We start from the raw sequence: 21,267 nt of genomic DNA on the forward strand, positions 1-21,267 counted from the left end.
GTCTTTGTCACATACATTAGCACTATGAATATCTGTGGCACTATAATTAATAGTAGTTCTTTGTGAGTAGCTACAGAATGCCTCATTCAGAAGCACTGAAGAAATAGACAACATTGATACTTACCAGCATACACACAAACAGCAATGCCCATTTTAGTGAGAAACTTTAGAGGATGGATTCTTCATGAATTCCACTCCGTCTACAGGCCAGAGCTACTTCATATCAGCCCTGTTGTCCCATGTTCATTGGTACTGTCTAGATTTCTGAGGAACTGTTTCAACTGGGAAGCCATTGTTTTGTCCCACAGAACCCAGAGGCATGCTTGTATGTCAGGCCCTGAGTAAATCAACTGTCTGGACTTAACTTCTATCTAAATCTAAAACCATGAACCTCAACCTCTGAAGCTTAAGGATTAGGTCCATAAGGTTCTTTGCTCCAACCACTGGACTGAGACAAAGAGTCATGCTTTGACAGTGTGAGTTACACGTGAATTATGATTTATTTTTTTTAGCCAAGTGTTCGGCTCTATACAAGAAACAAAGATAAGAGTCTCTGTCTACAGAAGCTAACAGTGAAACATCAAAATGTGTGTGATCTGAGGCAGTACAGTACCAGATTTCTCATTTTTCCCCTCTACACGAGTGTGTGGCTGAAATCATTCATGGACTCAATGGCTGTTTGCAGCTGACTTCCTAGTTTGCATGCACACAACCGATTCTTACTGAAATCTGATATGTAACCATCAGCAATGATCTCACAGCTGCTCCATCTGATGCAGAGAGGAATTCTGGCCTCACAGTAGCATCCTCTTCCCCAGGAGCTCCTTTGAGTCTCTCTACAGTTCTCAAGGAAACATGGAATACTCCTGAGACAATACTTCCTTCTTTTGATGGGAGAGGATGGAAGCAGAGAGGAAGAGGAGTAGACAGTGATAAGGAGTGGCAAGGTACATGTACAGCATGGCCTCAGTGATTCATAACTTTGTCACTTCTCCACTGGACTACAGCAATGTGATATACCAACCTGGGCATGAAGACTTCCGTGCTTAGGAAACTCCAACTAATACAAAACACTTCATTGCATCTCTTCAGCAACACAGGCTACTGTGAGCACATCAAACCTGTCCTTTGCTCTCTACACTGACCTCCCATAGAATTTTGAACTAAGTCCAAAGTCTCAGTTCTTATCTTCAAGGTGCTTCACGGCTTGAGCCCAGGATATGTAAACAACTACATTCCTCTGCACAATGGACCCCTCTACAATAAGGGCAAAGTTTGTCCATCCAGGAGACAGAACTTTCTTTGGGGCTCGTCTGGTCTGAGCCTGTGAAGTGAACTCCCCCCAGGAAGTATGCCACTGCATACCTCACCGCTGTTTGCTCCAAGACCAAGGCACATTTCTTTAACCTTGCCTTCTCTAACATAAACATATAGCCACGTGCATAGTTTAAAAAAAATTCCCCCTTCCTCCAGCTAAAAAAACCCACAACCCTCTCTCAAAACAAGACACTCTAGTACACGCGCTTCTCCCCCAGGGGACAGGATGAAAGAACAAACAACATGTGGCAGTCATGTTACTTAGGTGCTCAGATACTATGGTAATGAGTGTGGTATAAGAACCTTTACAGAACAGATAGGATCACCATGATATCTGGGTGCCAACAAAATTAAGCAACATTCAGTCTGAAGGACTGTATTTTCCACTGCTCGCGCATAGTCTGTGTCGTGCACACATGGATTTGTGTATGTGTCTATTTTATTTATTTATTTAGCTTTACAATGATAAAAAGATTTCTACCTAAAGCTCTTGGCACCCTAACATATTACACAATACTAGCAAATCGCAGAAGCATTAAAATAATCACTGTAACAGGAACTCAGCCAGCCAGGCACCTACAGAAATTCACTGATGTTCAGAGCAGTGTTGCTGGGACTTTATCAAGTGTCACTGTTGTAGGAAGGCACCTGGAAAGTGATGGGTCTTCCATTTTCTCTCTGAATGAATCAAAACATTGAATAATTGATCTGAACTCAAAACATGAACCATCTGCAGCCTGTGCGGTTTGAGGGGGAGGGCGATGACCTAATCACTTATGACCCTGTTTCTGTATCCAACAACTGCATCAAATTGAATATTCTGCAGTTTGTACACTGCTGCCAGGGCACGCTCTGGAAGAATGCTGGAAGAGAGATTGAAACATTAAATTGAAATACTGATGAGAGACTTTAAAAGAATTAAATAGCCCAAAGATATGTTATTCCTAGAGTGCAGCCCCATTCCACCACAATCTGCCTCCCTTCATGGGGATTCCAAGGGCCTGTGCAGCATTCCATGGTGACATGGCTCCGTTGCTGGAGGCTCAGGGATGCTCTTGTGCTTCTGCTCAAGGATTTGTATACTGGATGCACTCTTTCTCCCACAGGGCAGCAAACCCTCACACCCTGTTGTTATGTTTTGGTGGCAGCTCCGTGAAGATTGTCCGGTGAAGTTTCCTCCCTCTAGCGTTCCTCCCATGGATTTTTGCATGTCTGGTTACTATTGGGCCCCAAGAAAATAAGGTAAGTAATTTCATTTTTAAAAATTCTTGATTTAGGCTCTCTCAGTGGCAGTTAGTGGCTTTGGTGGGATCCTAAACCCTGAATCTCTAGCCTTCAGAAGCTTTGAGCTTATGTGACTGATCTTATAAGGCACCTTTGAAACTTATCTAATAATAACTTTTTCTGTACAGTTGCCAAAAATTTGTAACTTTGTCTGTCCCCACTGCTGCATGCACATTTTAGCCATGTTAGCTCTCTTATTACTCAATATAATGAGGGCTTTTAGCTCATAAATCTAAAATGGTAAAAATGAGCCAACATTCTAGTCCTTTTTGGAACGGTACTAATCACAGCACATTAATGAACCGTTAATGCACTTCAGCAGGGTCCACGTAGACAGTCTGCAGCAGGGTAGTGTCACACCCTAACAGAAAGTTAGGATTTCTCAGATCAAATGTTTGTGGACACATCTAGCCAAAAGAAACCATATTCTCCTGAGACTAAGGGCTGGTCTACACTGAAAAATAACATCAGCATAGCTAAGTCTTTCAGAAGTGTGAAAAATCTGCACCCGAGACACACTGTTAAGCTGACCTAACCTTGAGGGTAGACAGCACTAAGTTGATGGAAGAATTCTTCCATCAACTTAGATATCACCGCTTAAGGAGGTGGATTATCTGTGCCAATGGGAGAACCTCTCCCCTCACTGTAATAAGTGTCTACACGTAAGTGCTACAATGGCAGCGGTGCTACTGTGGCATTTTAAAAGTAGACGTAGCCAAAGACTTTTTCTGTGGGGTGTGACATCAGTTTGTTAAGGATCCTATGCTCTACTGTCAGCGGTGTTTCATCAAACAGCAAAATAGTTAATTGGAAATGTTATTCTGAATTAGCTAATTTGACATGCAGTACCTGGTGCTGGATCTGCACTCTGGGGCAAATCCTGTAACCAGGCTGGATGTTGGGCAGATGTGCAAGAGGATGTATAGGGGAGAAATCCTACTTCCGAGGCTGTGGAGCAGTTTTGGAGCCATTCCGCAGAAGCTACTTTAGCCTTTATGAGACTGATGGCCTGGAAGGTTGAAATGTGGGTCAGGAAGATTGTGACACAGCAGGATCTTTGGCACCACTTCTGACCTTCTCCCAAGATGCCCATGCCTCACGCTCTGCTCACTGATCCAAGTGGGGCACCATGCTCTGCAGAAAGTGCATCTTCCCCTGCATATCCCCTAACACCTCTAACCACAAATCCGTCCCTCTGTGCACTTATAATCACATTGGTTCCACTGCAAAAGGGGCCCCTCTGAGCCAGTGAGATGGGGACTCAGCTAAACCTTTTTTGTGTAAGAGCTATTAGTATCATCGCAGAGAGAGACAATGTCCTGACTTAAACTATTTTGTGACAGTGCTATTGTTATATTTTAAAACAGTGAATAATAGCAATGTAGTGCTCGAGGAGGTCTTAAGTGTTCATTTTTCCATCTCCCCATGCTGAGGTGGGACCACGTACACCTAGACCAATCATGACATATGTTTGTCTAACCTGCTCCAATGATGGGGATTTCACAACCTCCCTTTGTAACCTATTCTAGTATTTGACTAACCTTATAGTTTGAAAGCTTTCCATAATATCTAACCTAAATCTCCCTTGCTGGAGATTAAGTTGACTATTTCTTTGCCTATCCTCGTTGCACATGGAGAACAATTGCTCACCCACCTCTTTAAGACAGCCCTTGGCATATCAGAAGACTGCTATCTTACTATATATTTTTTGTAAATCATTTTCTGGTGCAGATATGTGCTGTCACAGGAGAATAACAACTATCTGACATCAACATACTTATCAATGAAGATGGGGTGGTTTCGTTTTCTATTGATCACTTATCATTCAAGTTGCTTACTAGCCTGCCATACTTTCTTTTACTGATTTGGTTCCATTGTAATAAAATGAGTGTTTTTCTGAAACAAAACTTTAAGATAAAAAAAACCTTGATGTTTGCACATTCAGAAATAGTTATAACTAGAGTTTGTTTTCTATTATTTCCTGTACTTACTTTTCCATTATTAGACTTATCTTCAGAAATGATGGAACAAAAATAATTTTCTGGTTGGTCAATATCCCCTCTAGCAGTTTATTTACAACCTTCTCTGGCTCCAAAACTTTCACTAATCTGCAATGAAAGGAACATGTTAAAAGTAGTGCTGAATATCATGGAATTAAAAGGGTCAATACAATTCAAACTAGGATGCTTTAAATACTGATGAACCAAGATAATACAAATATAACTACTAAATGGGTTAACTGACATTATGGAGCTGAGATACTATGTATTGATTATCTTCATTTTTACATAATTGAACAGAGCACCAGATCTGCAAATGAGTAAAGTGTAATAGTCAGAAAAGACACTGCTAAGGGAAGGGACTTGAGATTCCCACTGTTCAATGCTCTTCAAATCTTACCTTGTACTTGGATTTTTGACAAAGCCAGTATTTATAAAAACAGGACAAAGGCATGATGTTTTTATTCCATCCTTTCCCAATGCAGAAAGTTCTTGTGTTAGGGCTTTATGAAATCCAACTGCAGCAAACTTGCTTGAACTGAAAGAGAATTACAAATGATCTGGCTGGAAAACAGTTCCCAATCCCAGTTACTTTTGACATAGGCAGAAAATTATCTGTCATGTAGCTCTACTGTATATACAATCCATCAGTAAGCTGTCAAGTAGGATCAGCTGGCTTAGTAACATCATCTTACCAAGTTTTCCTCCTCAAGAGGCTGTGTTGCCTAGTGGCTAGAGCACTGGACTGGGATGCAGAGCTGCCACTGGCCTGCTAGGGGACCTTGGGCAAGTCATTTCACCTCTCTGTGTCTCAGTTTCCCACTGGCTGGAGAAAACCTGTATATCAACTCCCTTTGACATGGCCGGTTTAAACGCATTTTAGTAATTTCAGCACATCTGCATAATCCTTTGTGGGTTGACTGCACATACATTATGTAAGAATATTAATGATCAGTGAATTGCTAGTTTTCCAATGACATATCACATGAGACCTTTATATACAGATTATTATAGCAATAGGGAGTTGGGGTACACTGAGCTGGTCAAAAGCCAGCTGAAACTCACTGCGAGATATCAGGGAGCCCCTTACCTTTTGGTACAGGCACACTGTTACGGTAATATGTACACATTTTGTACATGAGCACATACTTCTACAAGAATCTCTTAGAACTGGAATAGTATCTTTGGTGTTGGTTGTAAGGACAGTGGGAAACAAAATTTTAAAAATGGCGAAGGAGATAGAAATTTGAAATCACATACCAGTAAGTCACCATGAAAGAAGCTACCAAGTGACCAGCTACTGAAGCAACAGTGACAATATGGCCACGATTGTTCTTCATCATTGCTGGCAGAAATGCTTTTGTAGTCTTGAAAAGAGTTAAAAGAAAGAAAAAGTGTGTGTGACAGACAGCAACAGAACAAGCAAGAGAGAAATGTATTTTCTATATGGGTCACTGTTTAGTACATTTTAAAACAAAAGTATTTATTGTCTTTAAATAGTTTTAAAATATATTTTATTAAACTTAACACACTGACACTCTCGTGCAGGGGTGGCCAACCTGAGCCTGAGAAGGAGCAAGAATTTACCAATGTACATTGCCAAAGAGCCACAGTAATATGTCAGCAGCCCCTCATAAGCTCCCCCGCTCCCACCTACTGGCAGCCCCGCCAATCAGCACCTCCCCCTCCCTCCCCGCACCCCCCAATCACCTTTTTCGTGGCATGTAGGAGGCTCTGGGGGGGAGAAGTGAGGGCACGGCAGGCTCAGGGGAGGGGGCGGGAAGGGGTGGGGAGGGGGCGGGAAGGGTTAGAGTGGGGGCAGGCCTGTGGCAGAGCCAGGGATTGAGCAGTGAGCACCTCCCGACACACTGGAAAGTTGGTGCCTGTAGCTCCAGCCCCCGAGTCAGTGCCTATACAAGGAGCCACATAGTAACTTCTGAAGAGCTGCCCATGTGGCTCTGGAGCCAGAGGTTGGCCACCCCTGGTCTAGTGACATTTACCCAGTAATGAGCGAGAGTGTTGACCTCGAACATTTTTTGTATCTGCTGGTCCTGAGTTGAAAGCAGATCAGCAGTTGTAATCACTCCTGCATTATTCACCAAGATGTTAACATCTCCGATGTCTTTTTTCACCTTTTAAAAATTGAAGAATTTAAATACGTAGTTACATGCAGAGCTAGAAATTGTAGAGTTGACAGTGTTATACCAATTAGTTTAGTTGTTTTTAACTTTTGAACTTCAGCCTATTGTAGAACTTTGCTTTTTGCAGAGGAGAAAAATCACCAAAAGAATCAGGATTCATCAGAGGAAATTATGCAAATTCTAAGTCCACCCCTAAGGAGCTCATTGCAGATTTCGGGCTTCAGTGTGAATCAATCTCCAGTATTGGAGCTACTTAGAGAGCTCTAAAAAACCAGATTCAAAAGATATTGAAAGTTACCCACATTAGTTTAACTCATCTGTAGAATTATAGTACTTTTAATACAAAATTCTATGTTTAAGTGCCCACGGTGTTCTTAGTACTGGACTAGATATTAAAAAAAATGACGGTCCCTACTCCAAAGAGCTTACAAGGGGCAGATTCAGAAAAGGCATGATGTCTAGGAGGAAATACAAAGAAGGGCATTAGAATGGACATTTTTTTCCTTTTAATTATTGGTTAACTCCTCCTGAAGAAGGTGGTGGGAAAAGTGAGATTTTACTAATTATCTGAATGAGGTGAATGTGGTACTGTGATGATCAGGGGTCACACACCCCAACGGGAGAACAGAAGGTTTAAACCTCCCAAATGATCAGTAGAATGCATACTGTATTATTGTACTATACAAGCATAGTGAGTAAGGTCTTATGAAAGCAGGTGATGCTCTGATCTTGATGGTCATTATGACTACATATCCAGATTAGGAGGTACGCTGGGAAACTGTTCAGAGGCAATTGGGAACTTGTATTAGGAAAGGGATTTTATCTACTATGGAAGTGTAAAGCCTGAGGCTGTCTCTGTATGTTTCGTTTCTGTGTAACTCATATACATTCGCTCTCCCTTACTATTTCATCTTTGAATCTGTGTTTTTTCTGTTCAGTAAACATTTTGTTTATTTTCATCCCAAGCAGGTCCCTGGTGTGTAAATTGTGGAGTCTTCCAAAGTAAGCTGGTATCTGGCTTCATGCCTCCGGAGGCTGACAAACCAGAGGGGAAAAGTTTGAGTGTCTGATAGTGAAGAACTTGGGGAGGAGGGATCTGGGGGTACTTGGGATTGAAAGGGCTGTTGGTTTCACCCTGTAGGAGTAATTAGGCTGGCAGAAGCCAGGGTGAGATCTTATGCTTGTGCGCTGGCTACTGTTGTCAGGGATTGGAACCACAGATGCACAGCACAAAGGCCCACAAAGTTACAAGGAAGGTAGTGATGGAACCCCTTACTGGTGTGGGGGATCACCAAAACATCACAGGTACCCCCAGCTTCTCTTCCCCAATCTTCACTGAAGCTGTAGCATGCTTGGGTAATCTTTGGGACATACACATTGCAGTCTTACCTTCTCTGCAGCACTGTAGATTTCTTCCCTTTTACTGCAATCCACCACAAAAGCATGAGCTGCGGCCCCCAGCCTTCTGCACTCTGCAGCTGTTTCCTCAATGCCATGCTATAAATGAAAAAGGGGAAAATCACAGATTCTCAGAGGTGCCCGGACTGGATCATATTATTAGGGCACCAGTCGGTCCTCTAATTTTTCACACCCCTAAGCATTGTAGCTATGTAGACCTACGTTTTAAGTACAGATCAGGCGTAAAAGTTTGCAGCCTGGGGGCATATTTTCCTGTTTTTTGTTAAATAGCTTTTTCTCTCCATTGATGCCATACAGCAATGGAAAACATTTTAAAAACAGGAAATATGGTGGCTGAACCATCAACATTGTCTGAGAGACTCAGGCGCAGGCGTAGAACCTGAAAATGCTTAAATTCCCTCCTTCCCCCAAATTGACTAGATTTTGAGATCATGGTGTCCCATTAAAAGAAAACAGAACAGACCGGTATGTTGACTGCAATTCCATTTAAGTGAATATTTATGTGAACCACAGCATAAAATCTTCTGAAGGGGCACAAACCAGTCATTCTACTTACACCCAGCATACCAGTCAGTGCTCTGACTGCCATTCGAGGCAAATGCGGATGTCGAGCACTTGTGTGAATGTGGATGTAAGCCAGGGTCTGAATGAACTCTCCCCTGCCATCTAGCGATGAACCGAGGGTAAAGACTTCAGGAGCAGTGCGTCTCACCTACTCTGCCCAGGTGTTCCGCAGACAGAACTGCTTTGCCAACGGCATCAATTTTGGCTTTTTTGGGTTAAAATTCCCTTTAGTATTCAACTGGCAGAGCCTCAGAACAAGGCATCACAAAGGTGCCAGCAGTGGCAGAGATGACAACAGCAATAGCAAGCAGCGAGTGGTGGCAGATACAGCAGCAGCAGCAAGAGCAAGCAGTGGAAGAAGCAGCAGCGAGCGGCCAACAATGGCAGTAAGTGCTGGCAGCGGCAGAGGCTCCGCTCATCCATTTTCTGGCGCGGGAGGTAAACCAGCCCAAATGCAAACCTGGATTCTGGGGAACGTTACGGACCTCGGACAACAAATGCAAGTGGGGGAAAGGACTAAAGTGTGTTAAAGAAACACTCATTTGTGGGACTTCCACGCTGCAAGGTGGGAAACTGAGGCAAAGGACGCTGCCCAATGTACGGTGTGGCAGATGTTTGTTTATGGTTAAGGTTAAGGTTTTGTCACAGTGATTTTTATTAAAAGTCACGGACAGGTCGTGGGCAATACACAACAATTCCTAGAAGCCCGTGACCTGTCTGTGATTTTTACTAACGGGGGATGACTGAAGGCTGAGCCTTGCAGGGGGTCGGGAGGAGAGATCCCCAGGCCCACTGTGGGACAGGGGAAGGGGTCCAGCACCGGCCGCTGCCATGCTGACAGTTCTGGGGCCCCTGCTGCAGCCCCAGTGGCTCAGAGCTCTTGGGTCCCCGCCACGCATGGTGGCTCAGAGCTCTGGGGTCCCTGCCACCCCCAGCAGTTGAGAACTCTGGGTCTGGTGTCTCAAAGCTCCAGGTGCCATCGCTATCCATGGGGGCTGAGAGGTCTGGGTGCCCCTGCCACCCATGGAAGCTCAGAGCTCTGGGTGCTCCCACCGCCTAGAGCGGCTCAGAGATCCAGGGTCCCCGCCGGCTGAGAGCTCCAGCCCCAGGGCTGGGTGGGGGCTTGAGCTGCTTCTGTTTAGTATTGTTAACAAGGGCCCCTAGATACTGAACCCATCCTTTATTGCTGCCAACACAACCAGGTAGAAGAGTTATATGTACAGTATATGTGTACATTTTAATCTAACCTCCTCTTTCTGATAAAAGACAATAATTTCAGGGTGGGGTGATACTGGAGATGAAGTTTACTACATTACCTTATTGATGTCCCATAGAACCAATCTGCTTTGTCGATTGGCAAATTCATAAGCTGTAAGTCTCCCAATTCCATGACCAGCACCGGTAATGAGAACAAGCTCTCCACTGACAGACTTTCTTTTCACAGGAATGAAAAGCTTCACAAAAGCCTCTATGTAGGAGTAAATTATTATAGGTAAAAGCAACAAAAACTCCATAAAAAGGTTCATTTTTCTACAGACTTTCAGTACTTTGATTGACCCTGATGGTCACTATTTAAAACACTGTAGGTTATTTATTTTTCAGAGACCAAGAAGAGCTCCTCCACTGGAGACAGTGGCTGGAAAAACTGCTGTTGATGTGCACATGCCACTGAGAAAAGTTGTCTGCTGTGTCTGTAAAATTAACTACCTCACTGCCAAATCAATTACATTCAACCTGTTCAACAAGACACAGATAATTAGGACAGGACTGAAACCTGCTTGGAATCTGTCTAACAAATAAGATTGTCTTTATTTTCATGTGTCTGCTGAAATATGACCTCGTGGGATTCAGATTAATAGATTATAAAGCCCGAAAGGACCACTGTGATCATCTAGTCTTCCCTCTTGTATAATACAGGGCATAGAACTATTTCAGAATTAACCGTTTACCCCAGAGCATATCTTTTACAAAAACATCCAATCTTGATTTTAAAATTTTCAATGATGGAGAATCCACTACAGCCCTTTGTAAATGTTCAAGTGGTTAATTCCCTCATTGTTAAATATGATTTTGAGTTTGAATTTGTCTAGGTTCAACTTTCAGCCATTGGATCTTGTTATAACTTCCTCTGCTAGACTGCTAGAAGAGCCATCTATTACCAAACTTCTGTTCCCCATTTAGGTATTTACAGACTATGATTAAGTCACCTGTAACCTTTTCTTTGTTAAGTGAAATAGAGCATGCTCTTCTTGAGCCTCTCTCTGTGAGGCACAGTTTTTTAATCCTTTAATCATTCTTGTGGCTATTCTCTGAAACCTCTTTAATTTATCAACATCTTTCTTGAATTGGGGAATCAGAACTGAGTCTGGTATGAGTGTTCCACTATTTTGCTGGAGATCAATGACTGGCTGATAGGCCTTTAACTCCCCAGATAATTAAGGAATCTTTAATTATTTAGTTCCAGGGTAGATGGTGATATTACATTGCATTGTAACGTGATGATTCAATGGCTCAACATGAAAACAAAAAATTTGCAATGGGATTTTTTTAGGTTTTCAGACTAAATACAAATATAAGGGAATGTTAAAGGGGGAAGTAGAAGTCTGTGTATGCTCTTGATTTAGGGGAGTCCCAGATATTGCCAGGTATTACCAACCTCAAGTGTTCAAAAATCATGAGATTGTCTTAAAAATTGTGAAATTGTAAATAATACACCTTTTTCTTTGCCTTTTGATTACAACTCACCTATGTTTTCAAGCTTTTCTCTGCAATCATGAGAGCTAGAAACTTATTATTTCATAAATTATTTACTTTTTGTTTAACCATTACAGCTACAAAGACTAGTCATTGACCAGGACTCTTGCGCTAGGCCAGGGGTGGGCAAACTTTTTGGGCCACATCGGGGTTGTGAAACGGTATGGAGGGCCGGTAGGGAAGGCTGTGCCTCCCCAAACAGTCTGGCCCCTGCCCCCTATCCGCCCCCTCACACTTCCCACCCTGACCGTCCCCCTCAGAACCCCCAACCCATCCAACCCCCTCTGCCCCTAACCACCCCCCAGGACCCCACATCCTATCCAACCTCCCTGCTCCCTAACTGCCCTCTGGGCCCCCCGTCCCTAACTGCCCCCCCCAGAACCCCACCCCCTATCCAACCCCCCCTGCTCCCTGTCCCCTCTGACCCCCCGGGACTCCACCCCCTAGCCAAACTCCCCCCACTCCCTGTCTCCTGGCTCCCCCCCGCGAACTGCCCCCTATCCCCTGATTGCCCCCCCGGGACCTCGTGCCCCTTATCCACGCCCCCTTACCCTTACCCTTACCAAGCCACTCAGAGCGGCAGGACAGGCTTATTTGAAAGCCTGGGAGGTGGGCGGGCAGAAGCCTGAGTGGCGGTGTGGCTGCGGGGGAGGGGGGGTAAAGGGGGAGGGGCTGGGGGCTAGCCTCCCCGGCCAGGAGCTCAGGGGCTGGGTAGTACGGTCCTGCAGGCCGAAGTTTTCCCACCTCTTTGCTAGGCAATATTCAGATTCAAGCTGGGATTCTCAGGCAACCTCTTGATTACAGAAAATGTGGCTTTTAAGAGAAAATGCCAAATCTAAAATGCAATAATCCAAATGCTGTGAAATTGTGATATAATCAGGAGAGTTGGCAGCACTTTATGAAAAAGGTTGAGAACCCCCTGATCACTCTCCCCCGGGATATGTAGGCTTCCAAAGGAGATTGTGGATCCCCATCTGGGAAAGTTTTTAAGAACAGGTTAGACACACGTGTCAGGGATGGTCTAGGTTACTTGGTTCTCCCTCAGGATGGACTGGATGGCCACTCAAGGTCCCTTCCAGCCCTACATTTCTATACTCCATGCTGCGATTTGGGGTGCATTTGTGTCAGGCGCTCACACTTGCTTTAATCCAGTCTGCACGGGTACCGAGGACAGTGAAGGCGCAGCGGGCTCAGTGTGGGCTCGCTGTCCAGCGCAAGGCCACGGGACAGGAGTAGGGATGGTGAAGCTGCCACACCTTCGCTGCCCTCATGCCCCGCTAGCCCTGGTACCCATGCAGACGCACCTGCCCCTAGGGGCCTGCTGAATAAGTTTGCCAGGCATTCAGTTTTTGACCTGGCTGTGAGAAGTCTCGTGGGTGGTGCAGCATGGACCCGGGGCTAAGGCAGGCTCCCTACCTGCCCTAGCTCCGCACAGCTCCAAGAGGCAGCTGCAAGCTCCTTGTGGCCCCTAGGCGCAGGGGTGGCCAGGGAGGCTCCACAGGCTGCTTCCTCCCTTAGTGCTGGCTCCGCAGCTCTCGTCGGCGTGGAACCACGAGGGCAGTGCGTAGAGCCTCTCATGCGCCATGGGGCTGCATGGCAGGGACCTGGCGGCTGCTTCCCTGGAGCCATGGTAAGCGCCACCGGAATCCTGCACCCCCTCCCAAACCCCAACCCCCTGTGCCACCCCGGAGCCCCCTCCTGCACCCAAACTCCCTCCTGGAGCCTGCACCCCCCCCAACACCCTGCCCCAGCCCTGAGCCCCCTCCTGTACCCCAAAGCCCTCATCCCCACCCCCACCCCAGAGCCCGCACCCCCTCCCGCACCTCAAACCCCTCATCCCCACCCAGAACCCTCACCTAAACCCGCTGCCCCAGCCCAGAGCCCCCTCCTTCACCCAAAAGCCCTCATCCCCCCCACCCCCCGCCCCTCATCCCCACCCAGAACCCTCACCTAACCCCCCTGCCCCAGCCCGGAGCCCCCTCCTTCACCCAAACTCCCTTCTGGAGCCTGCACCCCCCCAACACCCTGCCCCAGCCCTGAGCCCCCTCCTGCACCCCAAAGTCCTCATCCCTGGCCCCACCCCAGAGCCCGCACCTCAAACCCCTCATCCCCGGCCAGAACCCTCACCTAAACCCGCTGCCCCAGCCCGGAGCCCCCTCCTTCACCCAAAAGCCCTCATCCCCCCCGCCCCAAACCCCACCCAGAACCCTCACCTAACTCCCCGCCCCAGCCCGGAGCCCCCTCCCGCACCTCAAACCCCTCATCCCCAGCCCCACACCCCCCTCCGAGCGTGGTGGAGAGCGAGCAGCCGAGGGTGGGGGATTGAGGGGGTGGGTCAGGGGTGTCCGGTTTTGGGGGATAAGAAAGTTGGCAACAGTCTTGCCAAGCAGCCATGGCCCCACAGCGGCATGGGGAGGTGTGCACACACGCCCCACGGCAACGATAGCTGCAGGCCGGCCCTGGTGCACAGCCCTTCCGCCCCCAGTATCTGCACAGCTGGGACTATATTTCCCTCAATCTCGGAGGCACCCCTCCAGCCTCGAATCGAAGCCGCGAGTTCGCGGAAGGATCTCTATTGTGAAGCTCCAGGAATCCGGCGCGCAGAAGGCGGGTGAATGCGTGCGCAGCACCCTACCGCTGCCGAGAGCGCAGCCAATAGGAAGGGGCGTTCGCTACTCTGGCGGTGGGACTGGGAGGAGTCCAAGCGCCGTCAGGTAAGAAGCAGGCAGCACGTCACAGCGGCTCGCGCGATAGGTGCAGACGCGAGCTCCGAGGGGAAGCGGCAGCCGGTCGCTGCCCTCGTCGGCGCGGTACGGGCCTGCCCGCTTCCGGCTGTACTCCAGTCAGAGCGAGGCTGGTGAACGACGCCTTGCTCGTTTCCATGGCGGCTGGCGTGGCCCCAATCGGCTGCCAGAATGAGGCTTGATTGACGCGGGCATTGCCCTATCGCTAGTGGAGTTTCAGGGCGAGGGGGAGGTCCAGGCTAGTAGCCCTGTGAGCCCGGGGGTGGGACGGAAGGAGGCAGCCAGCCTCGCCAGGGGGTAAGAGGCCCTCCCGGCCAAGGCGGAGGCCGCCTGGGGGTGAGGGGGGGCTGGGCGAGCAGGCGGTGTCAGCCGGGGAGCGGGGTGATTCCCGTCTTCGCATCGGGCCTCCCGCTTCCTGGCCTGCACCCACCCCCCGTGGGGTCCCGCGGGGCGGCCTGGTGCGGGCGGCCCTGGGGGGCAGCAACATCCCCACGCGGTCCCGGGTCCCCGTGGAGCAGCCTGGGCCCGGAACGGCGGCAGCAGGGCCGCGGTGGGCTCCCGGTCACGGGCGGTCAGGGCTGGCTGTGTTACCGGGCCCTCTGCCCTGGGAGTGCCTGTGGGGAAGGCCTGTGGCCTGTGCTGTGGAGGCGGACAGACTCGATCGTGGCAGGGGAGGGCTGTAGACCCCAGCGCACAGCACGCTGCTTTGGTGTCTGTCACAGCTGACTTAGACCTGGCCTCTAGGGGCTCTTGCATGTGTCAACCTGCGGGGTTCTTGTAACGCTCCCCTCCTCTCCCCTTCCCCGCTCCCCAGTGGCGTGTAAGGAATTAGCTAGCGCCCCTGCTCTTTGATGGATGGCTTCTGAATTGCTGACAGGGAGGCTAGCTCGTTCACCTGCACATCTACCACTGTGATATATGCCATCATGTGCCAGCAATGCCCCTCTGCCATGCACATTGGTCAAACGGGACATAAAAGAATAAATGGACACAAATCAGACGTCAAGAATTATAACATTCAACAACCAGTCGGAGAACACTTCAATCTCTCTGGTCACTCGATTACAGACCTAAAAGTGGCAATTCTTCAACAAAAGAACTGCAAAAACAGTGACTGCTGAATTGGAATTAATTTGCAAACGGGATACAATTAATTTAGACTTGAATAGAGACTGGGAGTGGATGGGTCATTACACAAAAGTAAAACTATTTCCCCATGTTTATTCCACACCCCCCCCCCCCCCCCCCCGTTCCTCAGATGTTCTTGTCAACTGCTGGAAATGGCCTACCTTGATTATCACTAGAAAAGGTTTTCTCCCCCCCCACCCCCCCACCCCCCACTCTCCTGCTGGTAATAGCTCATCTTAAATGATCACTCTCCTTACAGTGTGTATGGTAACACCCATTGTTTCATGTTCTCTATGTATATAAATCTCCCCACTGTATTTTCCACTGAATGCATCCGATGAAGTGAGCTGTAGCTCATGAAAGCTTATGCTCAAATAAATTAGTTAGTCTCTAAGGTGCCACAAGTACTCCTTTTAGCTCTAGGGATGGGGTCCTGCTCTTTTAGAGCAAGAGCATGCGAGTTGTGTCCCCACTGTGTCTGGATTCCAAGCGGCCACAGAAGGTTGCCACACAGTGACAGCTGCCAGGTTCCTGGGTGACTGTGAATTTGTTAAGACTTTCAAAATAAGCAGTTAAAGGAAACACTTGCACAGGGCTGGCCTACAACATTTTGGCACCTGAGACTGAGGGCTCAAATGACGCCCCCCTGCCACCTCGCTTGGGCCAAAACTTTGAAAGGTCTTAACTCTGCCTTCTTCCTGTTCTTCTTCTCTGATGGTACTGCTCTGCTACCTACCCCAATAAAGGACAACTAAGAACGTAAAATGCCTTGTGCAAAAAATTTTAAGTAACACTTAACTTTCAAACGCCTGAACAGCAAATGTAACTTTTCTTGTGTGCATACTAAACACTAAAAAGAAAAGGAGTACTTGTGGCACTTTAGAGACTAACCAATTTATTTGAGCATAAGCTTTCGTGAGCTTCATAAGCATCCGATGAAGTGAGCTGTAGCTCACGAAAGCTTATGCTCAAATAAATTGGTTAGTCTCTAAAGTGCCACAAGTACTCCTTTTCTTTTTGCGAATACAGACTAACACGGCTGTTACTCTGAAACCTATACTAAACACTGGCATTTTTATCTGAATACTCAAAGTGGTGCTTTCTGTGCCTTCTTGGCTGCAGAGATTTGAACTGCTTCCTGCTGAAGGTCCACAGTCTGGGCCAGCTCATGCTCTATTGAGATGTTTGCAAGGCCGACCATTGTGGAGCGTAGGTGTGTTTTTATTAACTTCAGCTTGGAGAAGCTGCGTTCTCCATTGGCAACTGTTACAGGAAGTGTTAGAAGTATGCACAGAGCAACAAAAGCATTTGGAAAGAGGGTTGGTCATCTTATTTGTGTACATTCCAGAACAGCCTTTGGAGTTGATCCTGCTGAAATGTATCTTGAAAGGGCTTTCAGTTCATCACCTAAATCACTCGCATCAATATCGCGCATGTCCTCATGTGTCAACATTGTCTCTAGTGCCCTGCATCGCTGGTGTAGGTATTCTTCAGGTATAGTGAGGAGTTTTGGAATATCATACAACATCCCAAATACACTGCTGTGTTCCTTGAGCTGTATGAAACATTCTTCAACTGACTGTATTGCACAATCTAGCACCTGGTTAAAGAATTCAACTTTGAATTGTTGTTTGGGGTCTCTTATGGGATTATCCCGTGCCTCGTAATCAAAATGTCATCATCTTCGGTGACTCTTGTATTCTTGAATGGGTGGGAAAATAGCTTCAGCGTGAAGTTCCTCCGCCAACTTCTGTGCACTCTTCAGAACGTTTTGAAATCCCTCATCTGACTGGTAAGACTGTAGGTATGACTTTGCTTTGTCCAGTTGTTCCATTGCTCCACATATATAGAGGTCAACACCTTGGAGTCTCTTGCTTACAACATTTATTTCAAATAGTATGTCATGCCACAACACTAAGCCACACAGAAATTGGAAGTTATGTATGTTTCTGGTGATTCCATTTCCCTCTGACATTGTTCTCCCATGAACAGTTCCTGTCATAGCATTACCCTCCATAATGGCAACTATGGCACCATCTATCTTTCCAATTTGGTGTTTGTTAGGCTTTATCGCCTCCACTCGACTTTCCCATCGTGTGGCACTCGGTGGTTTCTTTGTCAGAGAGGATGTTCCCAGATGTTGCTTCAAAATTGGCCATCGATGAGTTGATGCAGAGAAAAATGCTTTGAATGACATTAAAAAATTCAGCAGCCTCACTAGAAGCAGATGCTGTATCACTGACCACCAAGTTCAATGAATGAGAACTGCATGGGACAAAAAAAGCTTGAGGGTTTAACTCTCGGATCCGTGTCTGCACTCCTCTGTTCTTTCCTCTCATGTTGGCACCATTATTATAGGCCTGACCTCTCATGTCACAGTTCCCGTATCTTCCAGCTTTTTAAGAAGCACATTTGTCATACCAGATCCTGTAGTATCATCAATGTCAATACATTCTAGAAAATGCTCTCTGACACTCACCATTGCAGAGACATTTTCCCTAGGTTCTGTTGTTGTTGCAAAACGCACCAGTAAAGTCATTTGTTCCGTATGGCCGATGTCAGGCGTGCAGTCCAGAATAACAGAGTAATATCTTGCTGACTTCAGATCTGCCACAATCTTCTGTTTGACTTTTCTTGCCTGTAACTGTATGATCTCATTTTGAATTGTTTTTCCAAGGTAGTGGTGTGTGTACATTTCTTGGATGGTGACTTTTCTTAGATGCTCCTGGAGTACAGCATCAAACTCAGCCATCAGCGCCACAATTTTAAGGAAGTTTCCATTGTTTGGCACGTACAGCTGATCTGAAGTGCTACGCTGTGGTAGGTTTTGGGTAGCAAGCATTCTTAGCATGGCAATGAGCCCTTTCAAAACATTTTGCCAGTAAAGAGGCTCTGATGCAATCTTCTCTTGATGCTGATTGTCTGTGGTGGCTTTTAACCTTAGTCTCATCTCAAGCTCTTTCCACCTATGGAATGCTCTCTGGTGATTTGCTGCTGTCTCATGGCATGCCAGATTTCTAGCCAGGTTTTTCCAGTCCTTTGTTCCTGTAGAACCCAATGTGACTGGAAGAGTTTGCAACAAAAACAGTATGCAGCATTCTGGGTTTTGGAGCACATAAGCCATGGCCTCTGCACTTTGTCACCATTAGGGATTTCACGCCAGTAATGTGTTGGATGGAAACTTCTATTTTCATTGTCTTTGGGGAACATGAAGTTTTCCACTTGCTGTGGCCCATGCAGTACAAGGAAGTCCCTCAGGCTACTGCTCAAGTGGGTCCACAGTCCTGGATCATCTAGACTTAAGGAACTAAACTCAGCAGCAGCTGTTTCTTGCGCCTCCACCAAACTCTTCTCTGATCTACACTTTTCTTCAGGAATGTGCATGGTTACATCCATTTGAAATGGAGATATGGATGCTGCAGTAGCTGCCAGGTCACCTGCACTCTGACTAACTGGAAGATCATGCATCTCCTCACTACTCACATCCTCACTGGGGCCAGAAGGCTCACCGTGAACATTTGTGTCTATGTATCTCAGGAGAGCTCCTTCCTGCTTAGATAGAAAAGCTTCCTTTGCTTTCTTTCTTTTTCTGAATGCCGCCCCCGAGGGGCGTTTTCTTCTTTCCCTCATGACTGCTGTTCTGTGCCAGCTATCGTGGGTCTCAACACTCAGTTGAAGGGTGTGACAGGTTGAATCACAGAAACGCCCTTGGGACTGCCACCTGATGTGCCAAGACTACTTCTGCTCCTGCTTTCCTGCCCTGTCACTTCGGACATTAGTGCCCTGCCTGGTTTGAGCCAGACCCGCTAGCCTGCTGCAAACCCAGATCCAGGTCTGAACCACGTCCCCTAACAGCGATAGGCTTAACTGAAAGCAGCTTACAGATGTGTTCCTGTCTTTAACAATCAGATGCCCAACTCCCAGTGGGTTCCAAACCATAAATAAATCCGTTTTACCGTGTATAAAGCTGATACAGGGTAAACGCATAAATTGTTCGCCCTCTAAAACACTGACGGAGAGATATGTACATCTGTTCCCCCCTGGTATTAATACATACTCTGGGTTGGTTAATAAGTAAAAAGTGATTTTTATTAAACACAGAAAGTAGGATTTAAGTGGTTCCAAGAAGTAATAGACAGAACAAAGTGAATTACCGAGCAAAATAAAATAAAACATGCAAGTCTATATCTAGTACGGTAATAAAACAGAATACAGATAGAAACCTCACCAGTTCCAGTAAGCTTTCTTTTACAGACTAATCTCCTTCTAGTCTGGGTCCAGCAATCACTCACACCCTGTGTGGTTACTGTCATTTGTTCTAGTTTCTTTCAGGTATCTTTGGTGGTGGAGAGGCTCTCTCTTTAGCCAGCTGAAGACAAAATGGAGTTTTGGAGTCACCTGGGCAAGTCACATGTCCATGCATGACTGAGTTCCTTACCAGCCAAGGCATATTCCTGGGAAAGCCCAGCTGTGGATTGGCATCTCCAAGTTCATTGTTGGTTATACAAATAAGCAGGCTGGTCACAGGGCCTGAGTGAGGGAAGATATCAGCGTTTTAAGGGCCTAACTGGCTCCTACTACTTCAGTTGACTGCCTGTTCTCCTCAAGTGGGTTCAGGGAAGCCACACAGGAAGCTTCCTGAGAAGCTGGTGTTAATCAGTCCAGGCTCCTGGGGGTGCTAGAGAGGTACATAAGAGGCTCCTCCTCCTCTCTCTCCCTGCGGTTCCTGCTGCTTTCTGTTGTTTCCTCTCACTGTTTCTCCTGCCTGCCTGCCTGCCATGTGTCTTGTGCCCTCCTTCCTCTAGCACAGCACTCCACCATCTCTGTGCATCTAGAGCAGAGAGAATACATATGCGCCAGCAGCAGACACAATTTTCTACATTCTGGGCCCCCCACAGTCTGGCACCTGAGGCGGCCTCAGTTCGCCTCATGGTAAGGCCAGCCCTGCTCTTGCAGGTCATACGGTGTCTCGGATAAACATATACAATGTGATAGTTTACCTGTGCCAAAAAACAACTAAAAAACTGCCCTCCCCCTTTTTTTTTAAAGACATCCTTAACAACAGGTGAGTTGTTTTGAAACCTACCAAAAACTTCTAGCTTATACCCTGAACTAATATTAAACAAACAAACAAACAAAACCAAAAAAATCCCCACCACTTTTCCTTTGGATAGTTATAATGGGAGTGAACCTACTGTTCAAAATGGAACCCTAGTTTTAACCTTAATTATGGAGCTTGTGCATAGTGGCCCTGTTCAGGTTAATTTTTAATGATCTGCTACTCAAAAACAGCAGTTTTTTTTCCTAGTATCCCATCTATTCATGTTATGGTTTTGCAGGGCACTGGAAACAGCAGTCAGGAGCCACTTTGCAATTAAGGCACTTCTATAAACATAATTACTAGATAATCCTGACAGACCCGCACAGCAGGGACTAGAACTGTGGTCCTTCACCTGTCAAAACACATGCCTTCAGCTAAAATAAAACCTCAGTCACATTGTTGAAGTACAGATGGACGCTTGGACGTGATTCTCCACTGTCTTGGACCTTGCATAGTCATGTATACACGTACGTAGTATGTGTAAAATATTACCAGATCAGAATAATCATATTTTATGACCACTTTGCACAGGAATAAATGATTACTCAAGGTCTCAAGCTTTGGCCAGCAATGACAGGGCACACAGTGCTATCGCCCTGATCCTGCAAATACTTCATGCATGTACTTTTTTCATGTAAGTATTGCATGGTTAAATTTAAGCACGAGTGTAAATCATTGCAGCATTAGGACACGTAACTCATTCCAATTAGATAAAACAATAATTAATAGCTTAGTCTTCAATTAAACCTTCTGCACATGTTTTCAAGAGATTTAACTGTGGAAAGGGGTAAAATAAGTCACTTTGATCGTTAAAT

At 46.6% G+C, this 21,267-nt stretch overlaps 2 protein-coding genes across 4 annotated transcripts in view; one reads left to right on the plus strand and one right to left on the minus strand.

The window, feature by feature from the left end:
- Positions 1–560: 560 nt before the first annotated feature.
- HSD17B11 (hydroxysteroid 17-beta dehydrogenase 11) lies at positions 561–10,329 on the minus strand. 3 transcript variants are annotated; one of them, XR_012639239.1, is made up of 8 exons: positions 10,042–10,329; positions 8,132–8,239; positions 6,602–6,733; positions 5,862–5,968; positions 5,002–5,139; positions 4,593–4,709; positions 3,451–3,610; positions 561–2,180 (listed from the first exon to the last, which is right to left on the minus strand). XR_012639239.1 is itself a non-coding variant. In XM_074950567.1 (7 exons), the coding sequence occupies exons 1-7, from the start codon at positions 10,249–10,251 to the stop codon at positions 2,084–2,086; spliced, it is 909 nt and encodes a 302-aa protein (XP_074806668.1). In that variant the 5' UTR covers positions 10,252–10,323; the 3' UTR covers positions 561–2,083. The 3 variants fall into 3 exon arrangements, 2 of the variants coding, with proteins under 2 accessions (XP_074806668.1, XP_074806669.1); XM_074950567.1 differs by lacking the exon at positions 3,451–3,610 and having other exon boundaries at positions 10,042–10,323; XM_074950568.1 differs by lacking the exons at positions 3,451–3,610; positions 6,602–6,733 and having other exon boundaries at positions 10,042–10,318.
- Positions 10,330–14,464: 4,135 nt separating this feature from the next.
- Positions 14,465–21,267, plus strand: part of NUDT9 (nudix hydrolase 9) — a 53,359-nt gene continuing 46,556 nt past the window's right edge. The window contains exons 1-2 of the mRNA XM_074950562.1: positions 14,465–14,520; positions 19,674–20,037. The gene's annotated coding sequence lies outside the window, so the exon portion shown is untranslated. The remainder of the gene's footprint in view (positions 14,521–19,673; positions 20,038–21,267) is intronic.

This window comes from Natator depressus, chromosome 4 (assembly GCF_965152275.1).
Source record: "Natator depressus isolate rNatDep1 chromosome 4, rNatDep2.hap1, whole genome shotgun sequence".
NCBI lineage: Eukaryota > Metazoa > Chordata > Testudines > Cheloniidae > Natator > Natator depressus.

Bases quoted from the DNA above. Each gene is read 5' to 3' on its own strand.
- HSD17B11 (XM_074950567.1), bottom strand. From the start codon at position 10,251: ATGAACCTTTTTATGGAGTTTTTGTTGCTTTTACCTATAATAATTTAC. The intron at 5,969-6,601 runs GTAAATGTCACT...ACTCTTTTCAAG, and splicing joins ACACTCTCGCTCATTACTGG to ACTACAAAAGCATTTCTGCC. The intron at 2,181-4,592 runs GTAAGTACAGGA...TCTCTCTTCCAG, and splicing joins ATAAGTCTAATAATGGAAAA to CATTCTTCCAGAGCGTGCCC.